Source organism: Ursus maritimus, unplaced genomic scaffold (assembly GCF_017311325.1).
Source record: "Ursus maritimus isolate PB19 unplaced genomic scaffold, ASM1731132v1 scaffold_8, whole genome shotgun sequence".
NCBI classification, from domain to species: domain Eukaryota; kingdom Metazoa; phylum Chordata; class Mammalia; order Carnivora; family Ursidae; genus Ursus; species Ursus maritimus.
In genome coordinates this window covers 15714547-15736385 of record NW_024426996.1, presented here as the reverse complement: position 1 = coordinate 15736385, position 21839 = coordinate 15714547, and the positions used below count along the sequence as shown (strand labels likewise).

General features: G+C 36.8%; 1 protein-coding gene across 1 annotated transcript in view; it reads right to left on the bottom strand.

Moving 5' to 3' along the window:
• The window catches only part of WDFY3 (WD repeat and FYVE domain containing 3), a 235221-nt gene extending 214568 nt beyond the window's left edge, over positions 1 to 20653 (bottom strand). Inside the window, exon 1 of the mRNA XM_008693320.2 lies at positions 20474 to 20653. Coding sequence (XP_008691542.2) covers positions 20474 to 20634 — 161 coding nt within the window. The 5' untranslated portion in view covers positions 20635 to 20653. The remainder of the gene's footprint in view (positions 1 to 20473) is intronic.
• Positions 20654 to 21839: the final 1186 nt, after the last annotated feature.

The window sequence follows — 21839 nt, the reverse complement described above, 5'->3', positions numbered from 1 at the left end:
ACATTTATCTATCCCTAGCACTGATCTACCGCATCAGACCATAGTAAAAATTTTTTAAATATTTACTGAATGGATTTGCCCTAAACTGTAAACACTAGCACTTTGTTCCTACACACACACACCCCAATACCAGAATATTTACTGATGAAATGATGTCTACGATTTGTTTCAAAATTATGCAGGGAGAGAATAAATGCATGGGGATATAGATAAAGCAAGACTGGCCATTATACTACTTTTAATAATTGTGAGACTTATCAGAAAAAAGTGAAAGTAAGCAACTGAGTTAGAGGGGGGCATCTTTTCTGGTCCACAGGGTAGAATTAATTCATTTATAGCAAACCGTAAAAAAGTTTAATTATATTTTCTTACAGAGGTTTACCTTTAATTTATAACCAGTATTCTTGTTACAAAATATTTTTACTTCATAAATCCCAAATAATTTACTGAAGGACCACAGTTAAAATGTAGGAGAGGAGGGTATAAACCTACTCTGAAAAAAGTGACAAATCAAAAATTTGTATATCAACAGAGAAAGAATAACATCTGATGTTCTAATTTTCTAATTTTTGTTGCAGTCTGAAAGCAGACAAAATTAAGTTAGGAATCTGTAACATAAAAAAAGCCTAATAAACATAGTCGTTCAGATCTGGCTTAATAATTTAAGAGTCTGCCATTACTAGCTCCTTACTGAAAATGCTCCTCGCAAAATACAAATTATTTTCTTTTATGAAATTTCTGTAAGAGTTTCATTAAGGAGATTACTTCTGGAACTAAATAAAGTGACATTTAACATGAAATTAAAGCATCACTTACTAGACTATATAAATAACTGGTCTTTCCAATTCTTTTTGTTCTGTGAGCAAGTACAAGTAATATTCACTTTTTTTTTTATTAAAGATTTTATTTATTTATTTGACAGAGAGAGACAGCCAGCGAGAGAGGGAACACAAGCAGGGGGAGTGGAGAGGAAGAAGCAGGCTCCCAGCGAAGGAGCCTGATGCAGGGCTCGATCCCAGAACGCCGGTATCACGCCCTGAGCCGAAGGCAGACGCTGAACGATTGAGCCACCCAGGTGCCCCGACAACATTCACATTTTGTCTTTATGCTTTTCCCTCTAATTTCCAAAGAAAATGCAGTATCAATTAAAAAACCCCAAATTTGCCTGCTTTAATATTAATTTTCCTGGTATACTAACTCCCACAGAATTCATTATAAAGTTGATATTTGCAGTTCTTGCTGAAGTACTGTCAACTAAATGAAACTATTAAAAGTAAATTTTAAGGATACATATTAGAAACATTTTTAAAGGTACAAATTAAGAATGATAAACTAGTCAATCAAAAAGAAAACCTTTAACACAGTTAGGGTTAGGGTTGTTTTCAACAAGGGCCAACACCATTCAGTGAGGAAAGGACTTTAAATAAAATTTAAAAATATATATATATATGGTGCTGGGAGAACTGGAAATCCATATAAAGTTGTACCCATACCTTATATCACATACAAAAATGAACCTCAAATGGATCACAGATCTAATTTAAAAGTTAGAACTATAAAACTCAGAAAAAAAAAAAGAGCAATTCTACATGACATTGGATTTGGCAATCATTTCTTAAATATGATACCAAAACCACATGGCATTTGAAAAAATGGATAAATTGGAGTTCATCAAAATTAAAAACTTCTTTGCATCAAAGGGCACTATCATCAGTGAAAAGACAACCCACAGAAAGGAGAAAATATTTGCAAATCATATCTCTGAGTAGGGTTTAATACCCAGGATACATAAAGAAGAGGCTCCTACAATTCAGCATCAAAAAGACAACCCAATTAAAAAATGGGCAGGGGCACCTGGGTGGCTCAGTCAGTAAAGCATTTGACTTTTGATTCTGGCTTAGGTCATGATCTCAGGGTCATAAGGTCAAGCCCCACATCAGGCTCTCTGCTGAGCCTGGAGCCTTCTTAAGATTCTCTCTTCATTGCCCTCTGCTCCGCCCCCCCAACTTGCCTTTCTCTCTAATAAACAAATAAATCTTTTATTAAAATGGGCAAAAAATCTGAACAAACATTTCACTACAGAAGATATATAGTCAGTAAACACATTAAAAAAATAGTCAATATCAGTAATTATCAAGAAAATGGACATCAAAACCACAATAAGAGACTATTTCACATTTACTAGGATGGCAATTATCAAAAAATGGAAAACAACGAGTGTTGGCAAGGATGTGGAGAAACTGAAATCCTTGTACATGGCTAGTAAGAATGTATATGGCACAGCCACTATGGAAAACAGTGTGGCAGGTCCTCAAAGTTTACTAGAGTTACCATATGACCCAGCAATTCCACCCTTAGCTATATACCCAAAAGAATTAAAAACGGGGACTTATACAGATACTTGTAAGCCAATGCTCACAGCAGCAGTTTTCACAATAGCAAAAGTAAAATAATCAACCAATGAATGGATAAACAAAACGTTTGTTTGTGGTATATACATACAATGGAGTCTCATTCAGCCATAAAAGAAACAAATTTCGGATACATGCTACAAAATGGATTGAACCTTGAAAACCTCTTAAATGAAATAAGTCAGGCACAAAAGGACAAATATTATATGGTCACTCTCATACGAAATACCTAGAATATGAACATTCACAGAGACAGAAAGTGGAATAGAGACTACCAGGGGCCAGGAGAAAGGAGAATGGGGAATTGTTGCCTAACAAGTAGAGAATTTCTGCTTGGGATGATGAAACAGTTTCGCAAACAGATGGTGATGCTGGTTACATGACATTTGGAATGTACATAATGCCACTGAATTACACACTTATTAACTATCATTAAATACTTAATATGGTTAAAATGGTAAATTGTAGGTTATATATGTTTTACTACAAGTCTTAAAAAATAAAGGAGGAAAGATCTTAATTGCACACACAAACCTGTACACGCAAAACACCACAATGTGTCTTACTGCTTTTGGCAAGTAGCATAAAACCAATCACTTACCATGCTGTTTTCTACTTGGAAATGCTACTATTTTCCAAAAACTGCTTCATAATAAATTTATTCCTGAAATTACATTTGATGTTCCTAATCTACAAAAGTAGAGTCTATCATATATTTAGAAGCAAGATGTTAATCGTAAAAAGATCATGCTTTATCACCATGCAGGATAGCTATAAGAAAATCAACTTTTTTGTGGATAAGCTCTAATTTTAGAAGAAGGATTAAACAACATCATAAACTAAACCAAGCACAAAAACAAGTCAACAAATGTAAAATACAAGCAAAAGGTAACATCTAGTCCATCAAGGCAAGTTCACAATAATTGGCCACAGGAAAAACAGTGAATACAGACCTATGCAGTAATATTCCTCTGTGACTATGCCAGTCCTCTATCCACTCTTGCCAACAAGTATTCTGTCTTGCCATGATCACTACCACTGTTATTCTCAGTGAAAAAAAAAAAAAGAAAAGAAACCAGATGTGGACTTTACTTATACAAATGATGAATAATCACTAAGAATTCACTGGTTTCCTTTCCTGCCTCTGTTAAAATATTTTTCAAAAGAATATTGATACTCTCAGCATATGGTTACCAGCAAGTGACTGGTCAGCTTCTACTTAAAGAGGAGGGAAAGCTGTTCTAAAACTCCAATGTTGTACTTGACTGGGTTTCAACACATTGAGAATGTTGTTCCAAACAGAATACAGGCTCATAAAATAAAACGAAATGAAGAAATCCCAAAGCCCTTGTGATGTCTAGTCATTCTTTCAAACTAATCATGGACTCTTGATGAACTGAAAATGAATACACCAAATTAATAAAACAATTTTCATGGAGGCTATCAAATGAAAGCAATATAATTTCAGTTTAAAACACAAGGAAAATTCCATTAAGCTAATCAGAATTTTTGAGTCTTTTCTGTGTTATGTTGAGATGCTGGCTAGCAAACGTCTGTAAGTTATCTTAGGCTCATTGATAAAAGATGTTTGTAGCTTCTATTCTAATAACAAATAGATATGTATACAATACACTGTGTTTATTTTGACCTGAAATAAGAGATACAACTTTTAATGTATCCATCAACCAGACCGCTTCTGAGTTCTTTCCACTGTTGCATGCCACTTTATGTCTCTAAACTATTATCTTTCTCATCTTTTTTTCTATGTATGTCAGGTATGTGAGATGGTGGAGTTACAGACCTGAAAAAGGTCAGGTCTGGTGTTAGTTTTATGGGTGTTTGAAGTTTTCTGTAATAAAAAGTTAAAATAATTAAACTGGCATACTCTATATACGAAATAGCAGACTCCTATAGTTCAGGCTTTAAAATGTAAAATTGTGGGTCAGTGATAGAGCACAGAGAATTATCCCTATTTCTCTGGTATAGATAACTACCTCATTCCTTCACTGTTAATTACAGCAAATTCATTCAAATTCATTATGTTTTCTAACTATAATTCGAAATGCCAAGGCTATAGAAGTCATTAATAAATTCAACTGCATAAAAAAATTTTTTTTAATTTTTGAATAGCAAAAAATACCGTAAGCAAAGTCAAAAGACAAATGAGAACACTGGGACAAGATATTTGCAGATACCTATTACAAATAAAGAGCTAATATTCCTAATATACAAAGACCTTAATAACTTCAGGGAAAAAAGACCAAAAATCCTATAAGAGGGGTGCCTGGGTGGCACAGCGGTTAAGCGTCTGCCTTCGGCTCAGGGCGTGATCCCGGCGTTATGGGATCGAGCCCCACATCAGGCTCCTCCGCTATGAGCCTGCTTTTTCCTTCCCACTCCCCCTGCTTGTGTTCCCTCTCTCGCTGGCTGTCTCTAGCTCTGTCGAATAAATAAATAAAATCTTTAAAAAAAAAAAATCCTATCAGAAAAATGGAAAAAAGACATGTATAGATATCCACATCTACATACATGGCTCTTATATATCTGAAAGATACAAACTTAACACATAAGAAATATGCACATTAAAACTACACTGAGATATTTCTTTGCCCTTCGGATTGGCAAAATTTAAAAGCTTAACAACACACTCTCATTGTAACGCTGTGGAAAAATAGGTACTCTCACATATTGCTGGTGGGAATGCAAAACAGTACAACGCCAATGGAAAGAGATTTGGTAACATCTAGCAAAACCACATATCCATTTACCCTTTAAGCCAGTAATTCCACACCTACATTTATCCTGAAGATCCACCTCCAGCAGTAAAAAAGACATGTACAAGGTCATTCAGTGCAGCACTCCAAAACTGCAAAATTACTAGACACTACCTGGATAGCCCAGAGGAGACAGGACAGAAGACAGGACAAATAAACTTGCATACATACACACAGAAGAATGATGATGATCTCTATGAATTGATACAGCGTGATTTTCAGGGTATATTTTCCAGTGAAAACAGCTAAGTGCCAAAGTACTTATATGGACAGCATGCATGTTTGCGTTAGAAAAAGGAAATAAGAAAAAAATACATGTTATCTGCTTATTGATGCAAAAGAAAAACCAGAAGGATAAACACAAAACCAATGAAGTTAATTATCTATGAGGGTGGGGGGTGTTTTTGGTTTTATAGTGGTATAGGTGAAGCAGTTCTGAAACCATTTTAGATGACGCTCATTTAGAGCAAATGAGTAAAAATCTTGACATCGTTGGGTGCCTATGTTCTCACTAGAGAAAAAGGGAAAACAGAGCAATCAGTATGAACTCATATTTCTAAAATACATACCCATATTCAAGCATATATCCATGTTATATGAGCTCATGCATGCAGATGATTATATACATATATGTGTATGTATATATAAAGACACATATGTTTTCTAGCTTGTCTCCTCATAGGGCGCAGAAGCAAAGATACCCAGCAGCAACATACATACTGAATGCCCGGATCTTGGCTCCTACTATCATTTCCCATCCCCCACTAAAAGGGACCAGGGCTCCTAGGAGAAATGACTGAGTCTAGAGGCAGAGAAGACATAAGAGGAGTCTTTTTAATAACGAAAATAATAAAGTACTTGAAAAACAAAAAATAAAAAATGATGGGAGCATGCAGAAGGACACAGGAGCCAGTATGGAGAAAGAGGATCCCACTGATCAGAAGTGGCACAATTTGAGAACCAAAACATTTAAGAACAGTAATGAATTATTAATCATTGGGTAACAAATAGGAATCCAGGAGTTCAATAATAAATAAAACAATACAGACAGACAAATAAAAGGGCTCTTATTTCAACAGAATGCTGAGTAATCACTGGTAAAAGTAGAGGGAGAACTGGAGCTGGAAAAAATCATCATGTAACAATCACAATAGTAACACCTGGTCGAAGCAAGTTATCATCAGTGGATCCTACACAAAGGGGATGAAATTTTGATGAGAAGTAGGATATTTTAATTGTCTCAAAGTACCTACTCACAGTCTGCTTATTAACTGTATGTGACTATAGTAACTATATAGAGTGAAGAAATCAGATAATCAAACAGGTGGTCAAAATTTATATCACAAATGAGGAGCAGATGGACACTGTCTACCTCCAGATATGATGTCCTTAGAAAGACACACCCCTTACCTAGTATTTCAACCAGGAATGCATAACCTGAATCTTATCAAGAGGAAACATCAGATCAACTGAAGATGAGGAACACACTGTTCAAAGGGATGACTATATTCTTTGAAAATGCAATGTGATAAAGGACAAAGAAAAGTTGAAGAACTGTCACAGATTAAAAGACACTGAAGACATGACATCTAAATGCAATATGGGATCAGAGACTCAATCCGCACTGGAGGGGAAGAATTTGATTATTATAAAAGACATTTACTTGATCAACTGACAAAATTGGAAATGGTAGATTAGATCAAAATAATATAGGGGTGCCTGGGCGGCTCAGTCAGTTGAGCAGTCGATTCTTGATCTCAGTTTAGATCTTGATCCCACGGTCATTAGTTCAAGGCCCATCTTGGACTCCATGCTAGTTATGGAGCCTACTTAAACAGAAATAAAAATAGTGTAGCAATGCTAAATCTACTGAAGTTTTTAAGACTGCTTTGTAGGACGGCCTCGGTGGCTCAGTGGGTTAATCGTCTGCCTTCAGCTCAGATCACGATCCCAAGGGGACTGAGTCCTGCATCAGGCTCCCTGCTCAGTGGGGCATCTGCTCCTCCTTCTCTCTCTTCCCCTCCCCCCTGCTCATGCTCACACTCTCAATTAAATCAAATCAAAAAGACTGGTTTGTAAGAGATTATCCTTATCCTTGGGAAACCCACCCTAACATATTTAGGACTAAAGGGCTATGATATGTTCAATTTAACTTTTGCATGATTCAATGAGAAGAATACATATATACACATGTGTTTGTTTATACATGTATACAAAGAAACAATCATTATTCACAAAGTGAATAACAACAAAGCATTTGGGACAAAAGGTTAACAGGTCAATCTGGACAGAGGACACATGGATGGTCTTTATAGCATTGTTCAAAAATCTAGCACATTATTTCCCTAATTTCTATTTTTTCTTCTGTAATTTCTACATAGCTAAACAAGATACAGAGTCCATCAGTCATCCAGCTAGACACTTGGCAGTCAACCTAGCCTACCCAATGGTTTCATTTCCTTCCTTTCCTTCAAGTCCCGCACTCAAAGGGAGCATATCCTAAGGGATATATTTGTCCATTTTTCTCCAATCATACCAATGGGTTCAGGAACTAATCATTTAGCATATCTCATCTGATTTACTACTACAATCTACTAATAATTACCCATCCACCAGTCCTCACTCTAAACCACTCTCCACCCTGCTACAGAGTGCCCATGCCCAAATAAAATCTGATCATGTCACTCTGTATTTCTCAATTGGTCCTGAATATAGGTAGGAAAGAACTTACTAGATCAACTTAAAAATCCCAACACTGAGAAAATGTATTACTTTGGATCTTGAGAAGCAAATAAGCAAAAATGACTGTCCAGAGGCTTAAAGCTAGTCTAACATAATTGTAAACTTACTCATGAAACAACTGCAGGAACTTCCTGGAACCAATCACAAAGTAACTGCTATTAAAAGCAGTATCCTCAGTGCTCTTACACAAACAATACGGGATAGAACCTCTGGAAACAGAGAAGGTCACTAAAAGTAAGGGATGAAAGAAAAAGGTCGGGAACAGAAGGGAAGGGTAGATTACCTAAAAGTAAGGGAAGGAAAAGTAGAGAAGGTAAGAGAAAGAAAGGGAAAGGAGGGGGGAAAAAGTCTATTCTCTAGGATTTCACAGTAACAATTTTGTCTCGCAGTAAAATGTCAACATTTTGAGAATTAACTAGCCATCTCTCAATTTCTCCTAAATGAAAAGCACTGAAGATAATCAGAGAAAAGTTCTTTATGTCTTTATGAATATCTGACATTTTATCAGAAGTTACTTGAGAGCAGTATTATTCTTCACCAAAGTATATTCTGAGTAGTGAAAATATTTATAAGCAAACATAAACTCATGTTTCTACTGTTTTCATCCTGTAGATTCTTTTTTTAATTTTGCAGTTCAAGGGTTCAGCACATAACTATATTATATAAAACTACATATATATTTTATATATTGCACACAAAAGTTATAAAGCTGAAACTCTTCCCACTTAGACTACCTACACAATTATTCTAATACATAGAGATATAGCCGAAGTATAAAATCACGACTCCAAATTTTCCCCTGGAAATTTGCAAGAAGCAGTACAATATATTAATATGTCCCCTGTACTTCCATAGGAAGCCTTGTAACATACAAATGCACACAGCCTCCTTGCTCTTCCAACAGCAACTAAGCTGACCTGGGCTCAGTGTGCCTGCCTACAGTCAGTGCAGAAAATTCAAAGACTTCATTCATTCAACCACTCAGCCAATGTGGAATGAGAATCTAACCCTCTAGGTACTGGGCACTATGATTCCCCAAACCTCTCCTTTCTCTTTTACATCCTCTCCTCTCTTTATCAAATAAATTGCCCGGTGCTATCCCTCACTGCCATACGCATTCCCTTTAACCTCTTTCTTTTCCTGTTCTTTTCCCAACTTCTGCTCCATTAACCTGAAAGAAACCTTCCCTGTTCTCATTTGTCAACCTCAACCCAGTAATAACTATTTCCAGTCACTATTCAATTCCCCTACAAATTCTGTCATATGTATCTCATGCGGCTTCCTGCTCCTGTGACAGGAATATTTTCCAACTTCAGTGGAAAGAAAGAAAGAAAGAAGGAGAAAGAGAAAGAAAAAAGGAGAGGAAAAACTAATCTAGATTTTTAAAGAGTAAAGAGATAAAGCAAATGTTACGTGTGGACCTTAACTAGATTGTTGTTTGAAAAAGGTATAAAAGAAATCTTGGGGGAGGAGGGCGTGCCTGGGTGGCTCAGTAGGTTGTCTGCCTTCGGCTCAGGCAGTGATCCCAGGGTTCTGGGATCAAGCCCCATATCAGGCTCCCTGCTCAGCAGGAAGTCTGCTTCTCCCTTTTCCTCTGCCTGCCCCTCCCCCTGCTCAGGCTTTCTCACTCATGCACTCTCTCTCTCTCTCTCTCTCAAATAAATAAATAAAATCTTTAAAAACAAATCTTGGGGATAACTGGAGAATTTGGATATGGACTGGACTTAATGTGACAGTGTATTAAATTATTATTTTGTTTCCTATGATAACAGTATAAGGTCATGTAGAGGAATGCCCTTATTTCTAGGAGGTGCATGCTGAAGTATTTACGGGTTAAGTATTATGATGGCTGAAATTACTTTCAAATGGTTCAGCAATGCCACCCCTCCTCCCCATTGAAATGTACATAAACACAATGGGAATGTATGTGGCAAAACACTGGTAATTACTGAGGCCAAGGTTGAAGATATTTGGATGTACACTGCATTTTCACTAAACTTTTCTGTATGTTTAAAATTTTCAAAATGCAAACTTTGGTTTAAGTCGGGGCTCTGCACTCAGCGGGGATTCTGCTTGGGATTCTCTCTCTCTCTCTCTCTCCCTCCCCCCACTCGCGCACATGCATACTCTCTCTCTAAAATAAATAGTTTTAAAAAAATAAAAGGAGAGGGATAAAACCACTGAGCAGTCTCTACTTGTTTCCAGATTTCTCGTATTTCTGAAAGAGCAAAACTAAGAAACTTCCCATTGGTCTACAAAATGCTAACTGATAAATCTTAGAACGGGTTACCACTCTAGTTGGGTTGTAAATACACAAAATGATGACTCTTTCCTATATAAACAAATGTATTTTACATCACCGATACTTCAAACACAAAACCATAATTTTTCCCATGTTACCAAATATGAAAATTTGTGGTTATACTGTACAAATCTTTCCTTAAACCATGTAGTTTACAGTCTGCATTAGGACATCTCATATCGAGGCACACAAAAGGTCATGGAGCAAAGTATATTTTCATAATCTGTGAATTATTTGTATACACCTCATACGATCTCATATATGTTGTTCTCCTTTCTGCTAATTCTGTGATAGATACTTTTTTATTCTTAAAAGACCCTAACACTCTCAGAAGCCTAGCTCTTTGGCAAATCATGCAGAAAGGAGTCCAATAAACTTAAAGTAAAAAAGATGGCTGACACAACCACATTTTTTTTTTCTGGAATACACATCACAAAGGACACTGTTTACATATTTTTAGGACCTGGGGTGCCTGGCTGGTTCAATCAGAAGAGCATGTGACTCTTGGTCTCAGGGTTTTGAGTTCAAGTCCCACATTGGATATAGAGATTACTTAAATAAAAAAACTTAAAAATATTCATTTTTAGGACCTATGCTTCTTCAAAATATAGTTGTAAGATATGACTAAAATATTCATTCATTTAATTCACAGACCAGTTTCCACTATTAAGTTAGACTTCAACTGTATCCCAGACTCATAAACTATGAACAATGAAAAGTAAGACTGCCACAAAATCCCCATAACCATAAAAATATGAAAAAGCAAAGAGCTAATTTAAATCAATAAACTTAAAATGTATTAAAACTTAAAATCTCAAAAATTTTCTCATAATAGTTTGCTTTAGTTATTATACTAAGATATTTATTTTCCTCCTATACAAGCCTTTTTTTCTTTTAAGATTTTATTTATTTAGTTTAGAGAGAGAGAGTGCAAGCACGAGTGGGGCTGGGGCAGATGGGAAAGGGAGAGAGAGAATCTCAGGCAGACTCTGCTGAGCATTGAGCCTGACATGGGGCTCGATCTCACAACCCTGAAATCATAACCGGAGCTAAAATTAAGAGTCGGACGCTTAACTGACTGAGCCACCCAGGCGCCCTCACGCAAGTCCTTAGAGAATCTGCCCTTCCCCACTCACTAAAAAGCCAATTCTCTTATAAACACATAACAGGGTCTTTCCAGCAACAGCTGACTGAACAGCAACGGACATCCTTCATAACATGAGACGAACGGATTCTCTCTCCTGGCAAGTTAGAATTTAGAATGTGGTAACTGAGAAAATTAGCTATGGAGAAGAGAGCTAAGAGCTAGCTGAACTTAACACCCACAACTGACCGCTGTACACTAATTAAAAAAGCAAAGAAAACCATTTGGCAGAGAGAAACAGACAAGAATATAAGCAAGTCCAGAAAAAGAAATGGAGAATGAGTACAAAAACACTCAGTTCTGTACTTCCTGTACTTGAGTTGTATAGTATTTGGTACCAGGATAATTGTTCTCAAAATTATTTTCAAAAAAAAAAAAAAGGTTAAGGACATCTATGTGGGTACAGAACTTCTGAAGGAAACAAATGAGTTAAAATAGCAAACAAAAGACCAAAAATATGATTGGGATATAGCAAAACCTGGGATTCGACTACTTTCAAATCAACTGATTCTTCCCCAAAATAAAATATTAACCTTACACAGGGTCACCTGAGAAGACAGAATAAATCATTCTGCTCCAAATATTAGTAGATATTTTCTTACTTTTCTCAGCAATACAATTAAATATTTGAAGCCCATGTTTAATAAAAAGAACATTCACAGCCTACTGTCTTCAAATATAAATTCAGATATAGTACAAATGCTTCACATTTTTTTAGAGAAAAGAAATAAGTGATGTCATTCCTCTTGTACCCTGTGCAGGGTAGCAGAGCAGGTGAATGCTTGAGCCCTGGAGCTACATTCCTAGGTCTGAATCATGGCTCTACCATTACCTAATCCTGTAACTGTGGGCAAGTTACTTCTTGTGCCTGTTTCTAACAGCATAAAAATTAGTATAATAGAACTAATCTCACGGCATTGTTCTGAAGACTAAATGACGTAATATATGAAAAATCTAGAAAAAAGTAAATGTACATTGCAATTAATAGTATTCATTATCACTAACTATTATTCAAGGGAAGAGGCTGGATTTCATTTATCTACGATATTATAAAACTGAATTCCTTGAACAGGGCCATTCTTTAGCAGACATAGGACATGAAAAACATAAAATTGATCCCAAAAAACAGGGGAGAAAAGATAAACCCATATAAAAAAACTAATTTCTATCATACGGACTCTGCATCAATAAACTAAGAGGTATTTTTTCACGGGGGACAGCTTGCCTTCTCGTAATATTTTGTAAAAGCTTTCCTTCAGCAACCACTGACCATAAAAGCAAGCCTTTATTCCTGAATGCCCACTTAAGATACGGAAAAGCATCAGGATGATCTGCTGATGTTGGAGGAGGGTAAAAATATCTTTAAAGATTTTTTTTAATTTTAAAAGATTTTTAAACATAAACCAATCTTAGCTCTGATCTCAAAAAGTTTGAGTTCTGAACCATGACTGGCTCCGAGATAACTTCAGAAATTCATTCTTATGGAGCTTTTGAAACATTTTTTTGGACTAGGCAATTACATAGTTAAGGAAGAGCTAGAGATACTGTAAGGAGAAAAACAACTCTTCCATCATGAACACATATTAACGTGATTTGCTTCCTACAAAACACACAGTGAGACCAAATATAAAAGAATCACACTGAAAGGTCAAAAATTATGTGGACAGAAAACAGGAAAGGAAGGAGTAAAGATGGAAGGGAAAGAGGGCAGACCATTATAAATTATAACAGCTCTTTGAATATGGAAAGAACTAAGACAGCCTAATTTTTATTTTAAAGATCCAAAATAATTAATATTTTTTAAATTAAAAAGCAAAAAGAAAAAAAATTAGAAAGAATATGTCCTTCCCTTTATGTTTTGAAATCATTCTTTAACTCACATTCTACTTCAGCATATGGACATATTCACAACAATCCTTCATTCCGTCAAAAAAAATACTGAATCTTTACTTTCCAAATATGATTCTAGGGTAAGCTTTTTTAAAAAGATTTTATTTAATTATTTGAGAGAGAGGGAGCGCATGTGTGCACAAGTGGCGAGGGTGGGGGGCAGAAGGAAAGGGAGAAATGGACTCCCCACTGAGCAGGGAGCCCAACACAGCTGGACCCCAGGAGCCTGAGATCATGACCTGAGCTAAAGGCAGACGCTTAACTAACTGAGCCCCCCAGACACTCCTAGGCTAGGCTTTCTGAGGTTCCTCACTACCACACACAAGGAAGATAATGAAACAGCTTGAGATATGCTTTAGATTTCCTCCCATTTCCTGTCCTCTTTCTATACCATTTGTTGTACAAAACTTCCAAATTACAAACTCTTAAGGAAAGCCCTTGCCTTCTTAGTTTTCATTTACATAAAGCACCAAAAAAACCCCAAAAATGTACTCCCACAAGGTAAAGCTGACCTCTCACCAAATTAAGAGCAGAACATATGTGAAGAGGAGATTTCCTCCAAAATTCCACATTTCCCTCCACTTAGGCACAGATCCTTCTTCTACAAGGAGGAGTCTGGCTCTCTTAGGATGCTCCTAAGTGGCCACAGTCATCTCACAACCAGGTTAATACACCGAACGGTGCCCTGTAGGAGACGTCTTCATAAAACCGGAGCAAGGGGCAATCTGACCATGGGTAAGAAGACAAGTGCTTCATAAGACTGTAGAGGGAACAAGCACCCCTTCTCCCACTCCTTTCTCCCAGGTCAAAACAGAACAAAAAACAGAAGAGAATGGCTAGCAGTAAGAGTCTAAAAAGAAAACGAAAATGAAAAGTTGCCCTCGTGTTACAGATACATAACGCCAAATGTATTTGGTGCCTACAAAATAGTGCCTCAGACCTACAGCAAAACAGCACACTTATTTCCTCCATTCCCTTCTTCCCCTTCCTGAGTGAATAATTTCAGCAGTGGCTCTAACCTCATATCCTTTTATGCAAACTCTATTCTACCTTTCAAAAATAAAGCCAATATGCTAATAAGTTATGTAATCAACTAAACATTAAGGTTTATATACTATCATTAGCAGGACATCATTCTATTCTAACACTCAAAATTCCGAGGTAAAAATGACTTATGGCCGGCGGTTGCTTGCAACAATGAATGGCAGTTAACATAAATTTAGCTTTTACTTACAATGTGCTAGGTACAGTGTTAAGGATTTTGCAAGCATTACCTCTTTTAACCCTTATGATACTTCTACTAATACTATTAATAAACCCAGTTTATAGATGAGGAAATAAGAAGAGAAATTAAGAGGGGCTCCTGGGTGGCTCAGCCCTTAAGCATCTGCCTTCGGCTCAGGGCGTGATCCCGGCGTTATGGGATCGAGCCCCACATCAGGCTCCTCCGCTATGAGCCTGCTTCTTCCTCTCCCACTCCCCCTGCTTGTGTTCCCTCTCTCGCTGGCTCTCTCTCTGTCAAATAAATAAATAAAATCTTTAAAAAAAAAAAAAAGAGAGAAATTAAGAAAGTATACGAGGGCAAAGAGATATAAGCAATGACACTATGATCTAAACTTAGAAATATGACTAATTCTGGCACCTTAACCAAAACATACATTGCACTGCAGTTTTCACTCATACCTGCTTTTAAATCTTTATACAATTTTTTAAATCATACTATCAATGAAGATCAATACATAATTTGTCCTCAAAACAAGAGCCAAATATGGGATACTGGGGTCAAAAATAACTCAAAGTCACAGAAACCTCTAGCTCTAGCCAATAACCAAAAGTCTATTGGGGGGGGGGTCACAAAAGGGGATAAAGCGTGATAAAAAATGATTTATACTTCTAAGTCCAAAATTTTAGGTATCATTTCTTGAAACAGAGGAAAACTGATTTAAAACTTAAAATCCCAATATTCTAATTAGTGCTATTTTACTTTTCAACTTGTATTTTTTTCTGATTAGAAAAACTTTCAAAACTTTGTAATTTAAGCTTCACATTAAATATACCTGTACTTTTCATACTGTATTGAGTTCCCTTTCTTGAACTTTTTAAACTCTTTCAATATATGTTTCTAGATAGAATGCATTCTACATAAACTTTCATTTCTGGGTAATATTTTTCTAAACCATAAAATATTCAACACTATTTCCTTCAGAGAGTCTAAATCCCAAATCTAGTCATAAATCCACTCCCAGAAATTTTCATAATAAAAAGAAGACAAACTACACACAAAACTCGCGGTTCAATATTCTGTTAACAAAGAATCCTAAAAGAGTCGAAGTTTAAAACTTCCTCTCTGCCTCAGGGCACCTGGGTGGCTCAGCCGGTTAAGCGTCTGCCTTCAGCCCAGGTCCTGATCCCAGGGTCCAGGGATCAAGCCTCCATTCAGGCTTCCTGCTCAGTGTGGAGTCTACTTCCAGCCCTTCCCCAGCTCATGCTCTCTAGTGTGCACTCTCTTTCTCTCTTGAACAAATAAATAAAATTTTTAACAATAAATAAAACTTCCTCTCTGCCATAATCAATGCAGCAGAGCTTTCTTCCTAAGAAAAAATATTACCATTTGTTCAAATGTAAGAATATATTCCCCAGTCCTCTGTGTGTATCAAAAGAAAGTCTTCAATTTAAAATCTGGTATGGTCTCTGTTAAATCATACCCTAACAAGTAAAAAAGGATATCACATAGAAATTCTATTGAATTCATACTCATTTTACTTTTGTACAGCATGAAATGACTTAAACTTCCAAACCTAGTGAGAATTAAAAACAAGTATCATCATTTCTAATATTTAGTTGTTCACTTTCTACTAAAATGTATTATCTTCATTTATAATAATTCACAAATAGTTATAATTAAACAACTGCCTACAGAATTCAGTTATGTAATCAGATGCTTTAGAAGTATATGCTAAAACTATTCTAATGAGGTTGTTTAAAACAATCTTTTCTCATTGAAGCTGAGATTTTCTTAGATGAAATTTACTGAAGACATGTCACTCCACGTGCCACGTGCATATACACCTACCTTACTATTATCACACAGATGATAATTCCACATTTCCAAATCTTACTTCCAGAAACACAACTTCACTGCCTTCCAAAACAAAGATTACAAAAATGAACCCATAATAATACTTTCCAAGTATGTCTCCAACAATGTAAGTATTAAGAACTGCTAGCTGGTAGATATAGCATATATCACTGTGCCATTACATTCTGTAGAAGTAATTATGATTGTAATTTCCCAGTTTTGTGTATTAAATATCCTCACAAATGTCTGACAATTTCTACCAATTTAAAATGTAACTTAGTGTAGAAAGTGGCTGTAGTAAAGCTGATAAAATTAAAGCAATCTTAATAATGACCTCTTATTCTTCAATCTTTTTAGGGAAATAAGGTTTGGCCTTTGGATATTTTATGAGAAATAGCAGTTTAACAACTCAGCAAAGTGAAAAGTCAGGTACCGTTTGAAGATTTCTACAAAGGACAAAAAAATAACTGTTTATTTAAAGTTACATTTCTTCTTCTTTTTTTTTTCCTAAGAGTGAGGAGGTACTTTCTTCTTACAAAGTCACATGGCATAAGAGTGTTAAACTTCTGTTTAAAGTTGAAGACTAGACGCACCTGGCTGGCTCAGTTAGAGGAGCATGTGACTACTGATCTTGGGAGGCACGAGTCTGAGCCCCACAATGGGAGCAGAGATTACTTAAAAACAGTTGAAGACTTAAGCTTTCTGAATAATATCAAATAATTTATGTCTTTTTCCATCTAGCATATTTTCTTCTACCTTCATTTTTATATACTATTGTAGGAAGCTTCAAAGATGGTTCCCAATGACCCCATCTCCTAGTATACACACCCTTGTGTAATCCTTTCTCCTGAGTGTGGGCTGGACCTAATGACTCACCCTTTTTTTTTTTTTAAGAATTTTTTTTTTTAAGATTTTATTTATTTGAGAGAGAGAGTGCGCACAAGCAGGGGGAGGAGCAGAGGGAGAGGGACAAGCAAATTCCTTGCTGAGCGCAGAACATGACACAGGGCTCGATCCCATGACCCAGAGATCATGACCTGAGCCAAAACCAAGAGTCAGAGGCTTAACTGTGGGCCTCAGTGACTCACTCTTAAAGAAGAGAAAAGGGAGTAAGTAATGGGATGCCACCTCCATGATTACATTACAAAACAAAAGGCTCATATGGAAAGGAACTAATGTAGGCTATTGGCAAACAGCCAATATTGGGCCTTAAGCCCAATAACCATGTGAGTGAACTGGAGGCAGATCCTTCCCCAGAGCCTTTGGATGAAACCACAGCCTTGTGGACATGCTGAATGCAGCTCTGTGAGAGATGCTGAACCAGAGGAGCCAACTTAGATTCCTGATCAACAAAAGCTGTAACATAACATTTGTTGTCTTAAGTCACAACGTTTTGGAGTAATTTATTTTGTAGTGCTATGGGTTGAATTGTGTCCCTCTGAAAATTCATATGTTTAAGTCCTAATCCCCAGTACTTCAGAATGTGATCTTTTTTGGAGACAGGTTTTACAGAGGTAATCATGTTAAATTGAGGTCATTAGGATAGGCCCTAATCCAACATGACTGGTATCCTTATAAAAACTGGAAATTTGGACACAGAGACAGACATATAGAGAAAGACGATGATGTGAAGACAGAGAAATGATGGCCACCTACAGGCCAAGGAAAGAGGCCTGGAACAGAGCCTTGCGTTGTAGACCTCAGAAGGAGCCAATTCTGCTGACACCCTAATTTCAGATTCTTGGCCTCCAGACTATAAGAGTAAAAATAAGTTTCTGTTTAAGCCACCCAGTTTGTAGTAATTTGTTGTAGCACCCTAATAAATTAATACATATGGCCAGAGAGAACTAATACATTCCTTAATTCAAAATAACTTTTATTGGCAGTACCAAAATTAGCCCTAATGCAGAGCTCAAGTAGATGGCCAAAGTTTCCAAGTCTTAATTCTGAAAAAAGACATTCGTCATATCAGAAAAATCTTACATCACAGATTTTTTTTTTTAAGTCAGCTGGGACTTTGGCAATCATATAATCTAATCCATTCATTTCAAAAATTGAGGATGCTGATATGCGAGGAGCTGTTAGGACACTTAACATATAGTAATTCCTCACAAGAAACCTATCACTATCACTAGGTATCACTATCATCAATTCTATTTTTAAGATGAAGAAACTGATGTCTAGAAGTTAAGGTCACACAGGTGGTGAGTGGCCCAGATTTAGTAAAGTGAGGTGCACAGAGGATAAGTGACTTAAGCAAAATCACAGTAGTTGAGCTGGGACTAAAACCTAATGGTCCTTTCTCTCGGGGCGCCTGGGTGGCACAGCGGTTAAGCGTCTGCCTTCGGCTCAGGGCGTGATCCCGGCGTTACGGGATCGAGCCCCACATCAGGCTCCTCCGCTATGAGCCTGCTTCTTCCTCTCCCACTCCCCCTGCTTGTGTTCCCTCTCTCACTGGCTGTCTCTACCTCTGTCAAATAAATAAATAAATCTTTAAAAAAAACAAAAACACCTAATGGTTCTTTCTCTTACCTTCAGATCTTTGTTCAGAAAGTTTAGTGGAAAAGCTTTTCTTCTACTTGCTATATTCAATTTTGTAACACTGCTACCTTAGAAATATATATGTAATTATCTATCTGCCCTTCTCTGACTACACAAACATGGTTGCTCATTTTTTCCCACTCCCTAAACCCTAAAACACTGCCTTTCAATTTCTGATGCTTTTCTTTCATCTGTGTTAATCATTGTTATAAACTGGAACTCAAGGTGTCACATTTACACAGTTTGGGAAATACGGCTTTAGCTTAATGTTTGATCCCAATTAAAATACAAATATACCTAGAAGGGGTAACACTCTATTATGAATCATCTGCATTTTAGTAAGAATAAATCAGATCCTTTTTCAGAAAATAGGATTTGAAACAAAGATGTCAAGACAGCCATTGCCAAGTTTAAAATGACCCTGTCCCAAGGTACAACATATACTGGGGTACCTGACTCAAGAATCAGAGTCTGAGACTCAGACGATGGTTCGAGAGTACTTTTCCTAGGAGGGGGCCTTCCAGCATGTGGGCAAAACCTTCAATCAGGGCAAGATCTTCAAGTGAACATCTCTTGCCATCGCCTAGCTGCCTGTACCTGCCCTTCGGGGAGATGGGGGTCACTAAAGGAAACTGAACATTTGGGGGTAAAAAAAAAAATCAAGAGTCTGTTCTGGGAAATCTGGGATTGGGTACTTAAGTGTTAGCCTTTCTTTGGAAATCTGAACTATAAGACACAGAGTGTGGGAAGTGGTGACAACCATGTTTCCCATGACAAAGAACAGAAAATGAAGAAAGCTAGTTCTCCAAAGACAGTGAAAGAGACGCACAGGAGAGGCGCCCCACTGACAGCGTGAGGGAAACCTGACTGCATTTGGTTCCTGGGTTCTTCTTGTACATCTCAGCTACATTTGCGTGTCCCTGGATCTTCTGGTGTCCCCTGGGAGACACACCAAAACATCTGCTAACTTCCCCTTCTTGCTTAAGCTATTGGAATTGCATCACATGCTATCACAGAGAAATAACATGGTCAAATAGGTACCCTCTCTGAAACTGAAGAATATTACTGAAGGACTAACAATCTCATGTAAAAAAACTTTTCAGTAACAATGAAGCCAAGTAAAATACTAAAACTAAGGCAAACAGGTAGCAGTAGTACTCTCAACTGCCTCACAACATAGCTCATCATTTAACCATCAAAGAACTACAATAGAACAGAATTAGAGTTCCAAAGCCGATGCTTACAACTAGATTTTTCCAGGAAAAAAAAGAAAAGAAAATGATGTTTTAAAAACACTATTTTATCTATGTAGATACCTACAATAAAAATAATAATGCTTTAAAGCCAAAATTGAAACTGAAGATAACTTATTCTAATATATCCCTTTTTTTGGTGCAGAAAACTACAAGCCATTCAGGAAAGCAGGTTTGCCTAAGCTTACCCAGCTATTAGTGGTAAAGAAGGGCTGAAACTCAGCTCTTTGGAGTCAAGAGTTCAGTGGTCTTGCTACAATACAATGATGTGAGAAAGACTATGATGATACTTGCTCCTGGCTCCTTCTTCAACAGACAAAACAATCATAAAACTGACCTGATTCTCCGTTCTGGGCTGGCATGAACCTGCGTAGAAACAATAGGAGTGGCAGACACTTTCTTCCTGAAGCAGATGTGGAGAAGTAGTATACCTATGACGAAAGAAAGGAAAAGAAAACCCAGTTTATTTTCAGAGTATGTTTTGGCATAATGAGTCATTCATTTTCTACTGATTCCTTCTTTATCTCCTTATTTGCTGGTGATAGTTTAATAGTAGAACCCATGACAATGATTTAAGACAGACAAAATTTGCTATCTAAAATCCATAAAGAATATAGAGTCATTTAAATTTCATCTCTACAAACCATCTGGTTCAGCTTCTTCATTTTACTGAGATCAGGAAACGTTATGCAAAGACTCAATGACAACTCAGTTACTTAGTAGCCAAACCAGGTTCAGAACCTGATTCTTCCCATACCTCTTCAGTATCCATTTGTACAACATGGATCACACTCTTTTTGGAAAACCAAATATGAGCCAAAAAAAGCAAAAAATTCATGTTAGTTTTCTACGCATATTTGTCAAGTATCTAAAGGTAAATGTAGTTTGTTCTAAATTAAAATCAGAAAATAATGCTTTCTCACTTAATGGTTATAACCCAACCTTGAGTTATTTAGCATGCCTTATATAGGATATTTAAATGTTTGCTTTATTTCGGGCACCTGGCTGGCTCAGTCAGTAGAGCATGCGACTCTTGATCTCGGGGTTGTGAGTTCAAGCCCCATGATGGTATAGAGAGTACTTAAAAAAAAAAAAAATCTTAAAAACAATGTTTTATTTACCATTCAGTATTTTCAATATGAAAACACTAGCATATGAACCAGGAGATCTAGGTTCTGGTCTTTCCTAACTCTGTACTCAACAAGTTCCATGATCTTAATCAATTACTTCTTTGGTTCCAAAGTGCCTTTATTCAAAAATGAGGAGCTTGGACTAATTCCCATGAGCCTTCTAACTCTAATACAATATACCTAAAAATAGCTTCCTTTTTTAGCAACATTCTGCTTTTCTAATCAACTATTTGTTTTTGTCATGTATTTGTTAATCTCTTTGATCATGTTCTTAACAGTTAAAACATAATCAGAAATATTGCCTTCAGGGGCACCTGGGTGGCTCAGTGGTTAAGTGTCTGCCTTTGGCTTAGCGCGTGATCCTGGGGTCTTCTCCACTTCTCCACTTCTTCCTCTCCCACTCTCCCTGCTTGTGAGCCCCACACTGGGTATAAAGATTATTTAAAAAAAAAAAAAAATTAAAAGAAACAGAGATAGTGAGAGAGAGCATGAGCGGGAAGGAGGGGGAGAAGCAGATTCCCTGCTGAGCAGGGAGCCCGATTTGGAGCTTGATCCCAGGACCCTAGGATCATG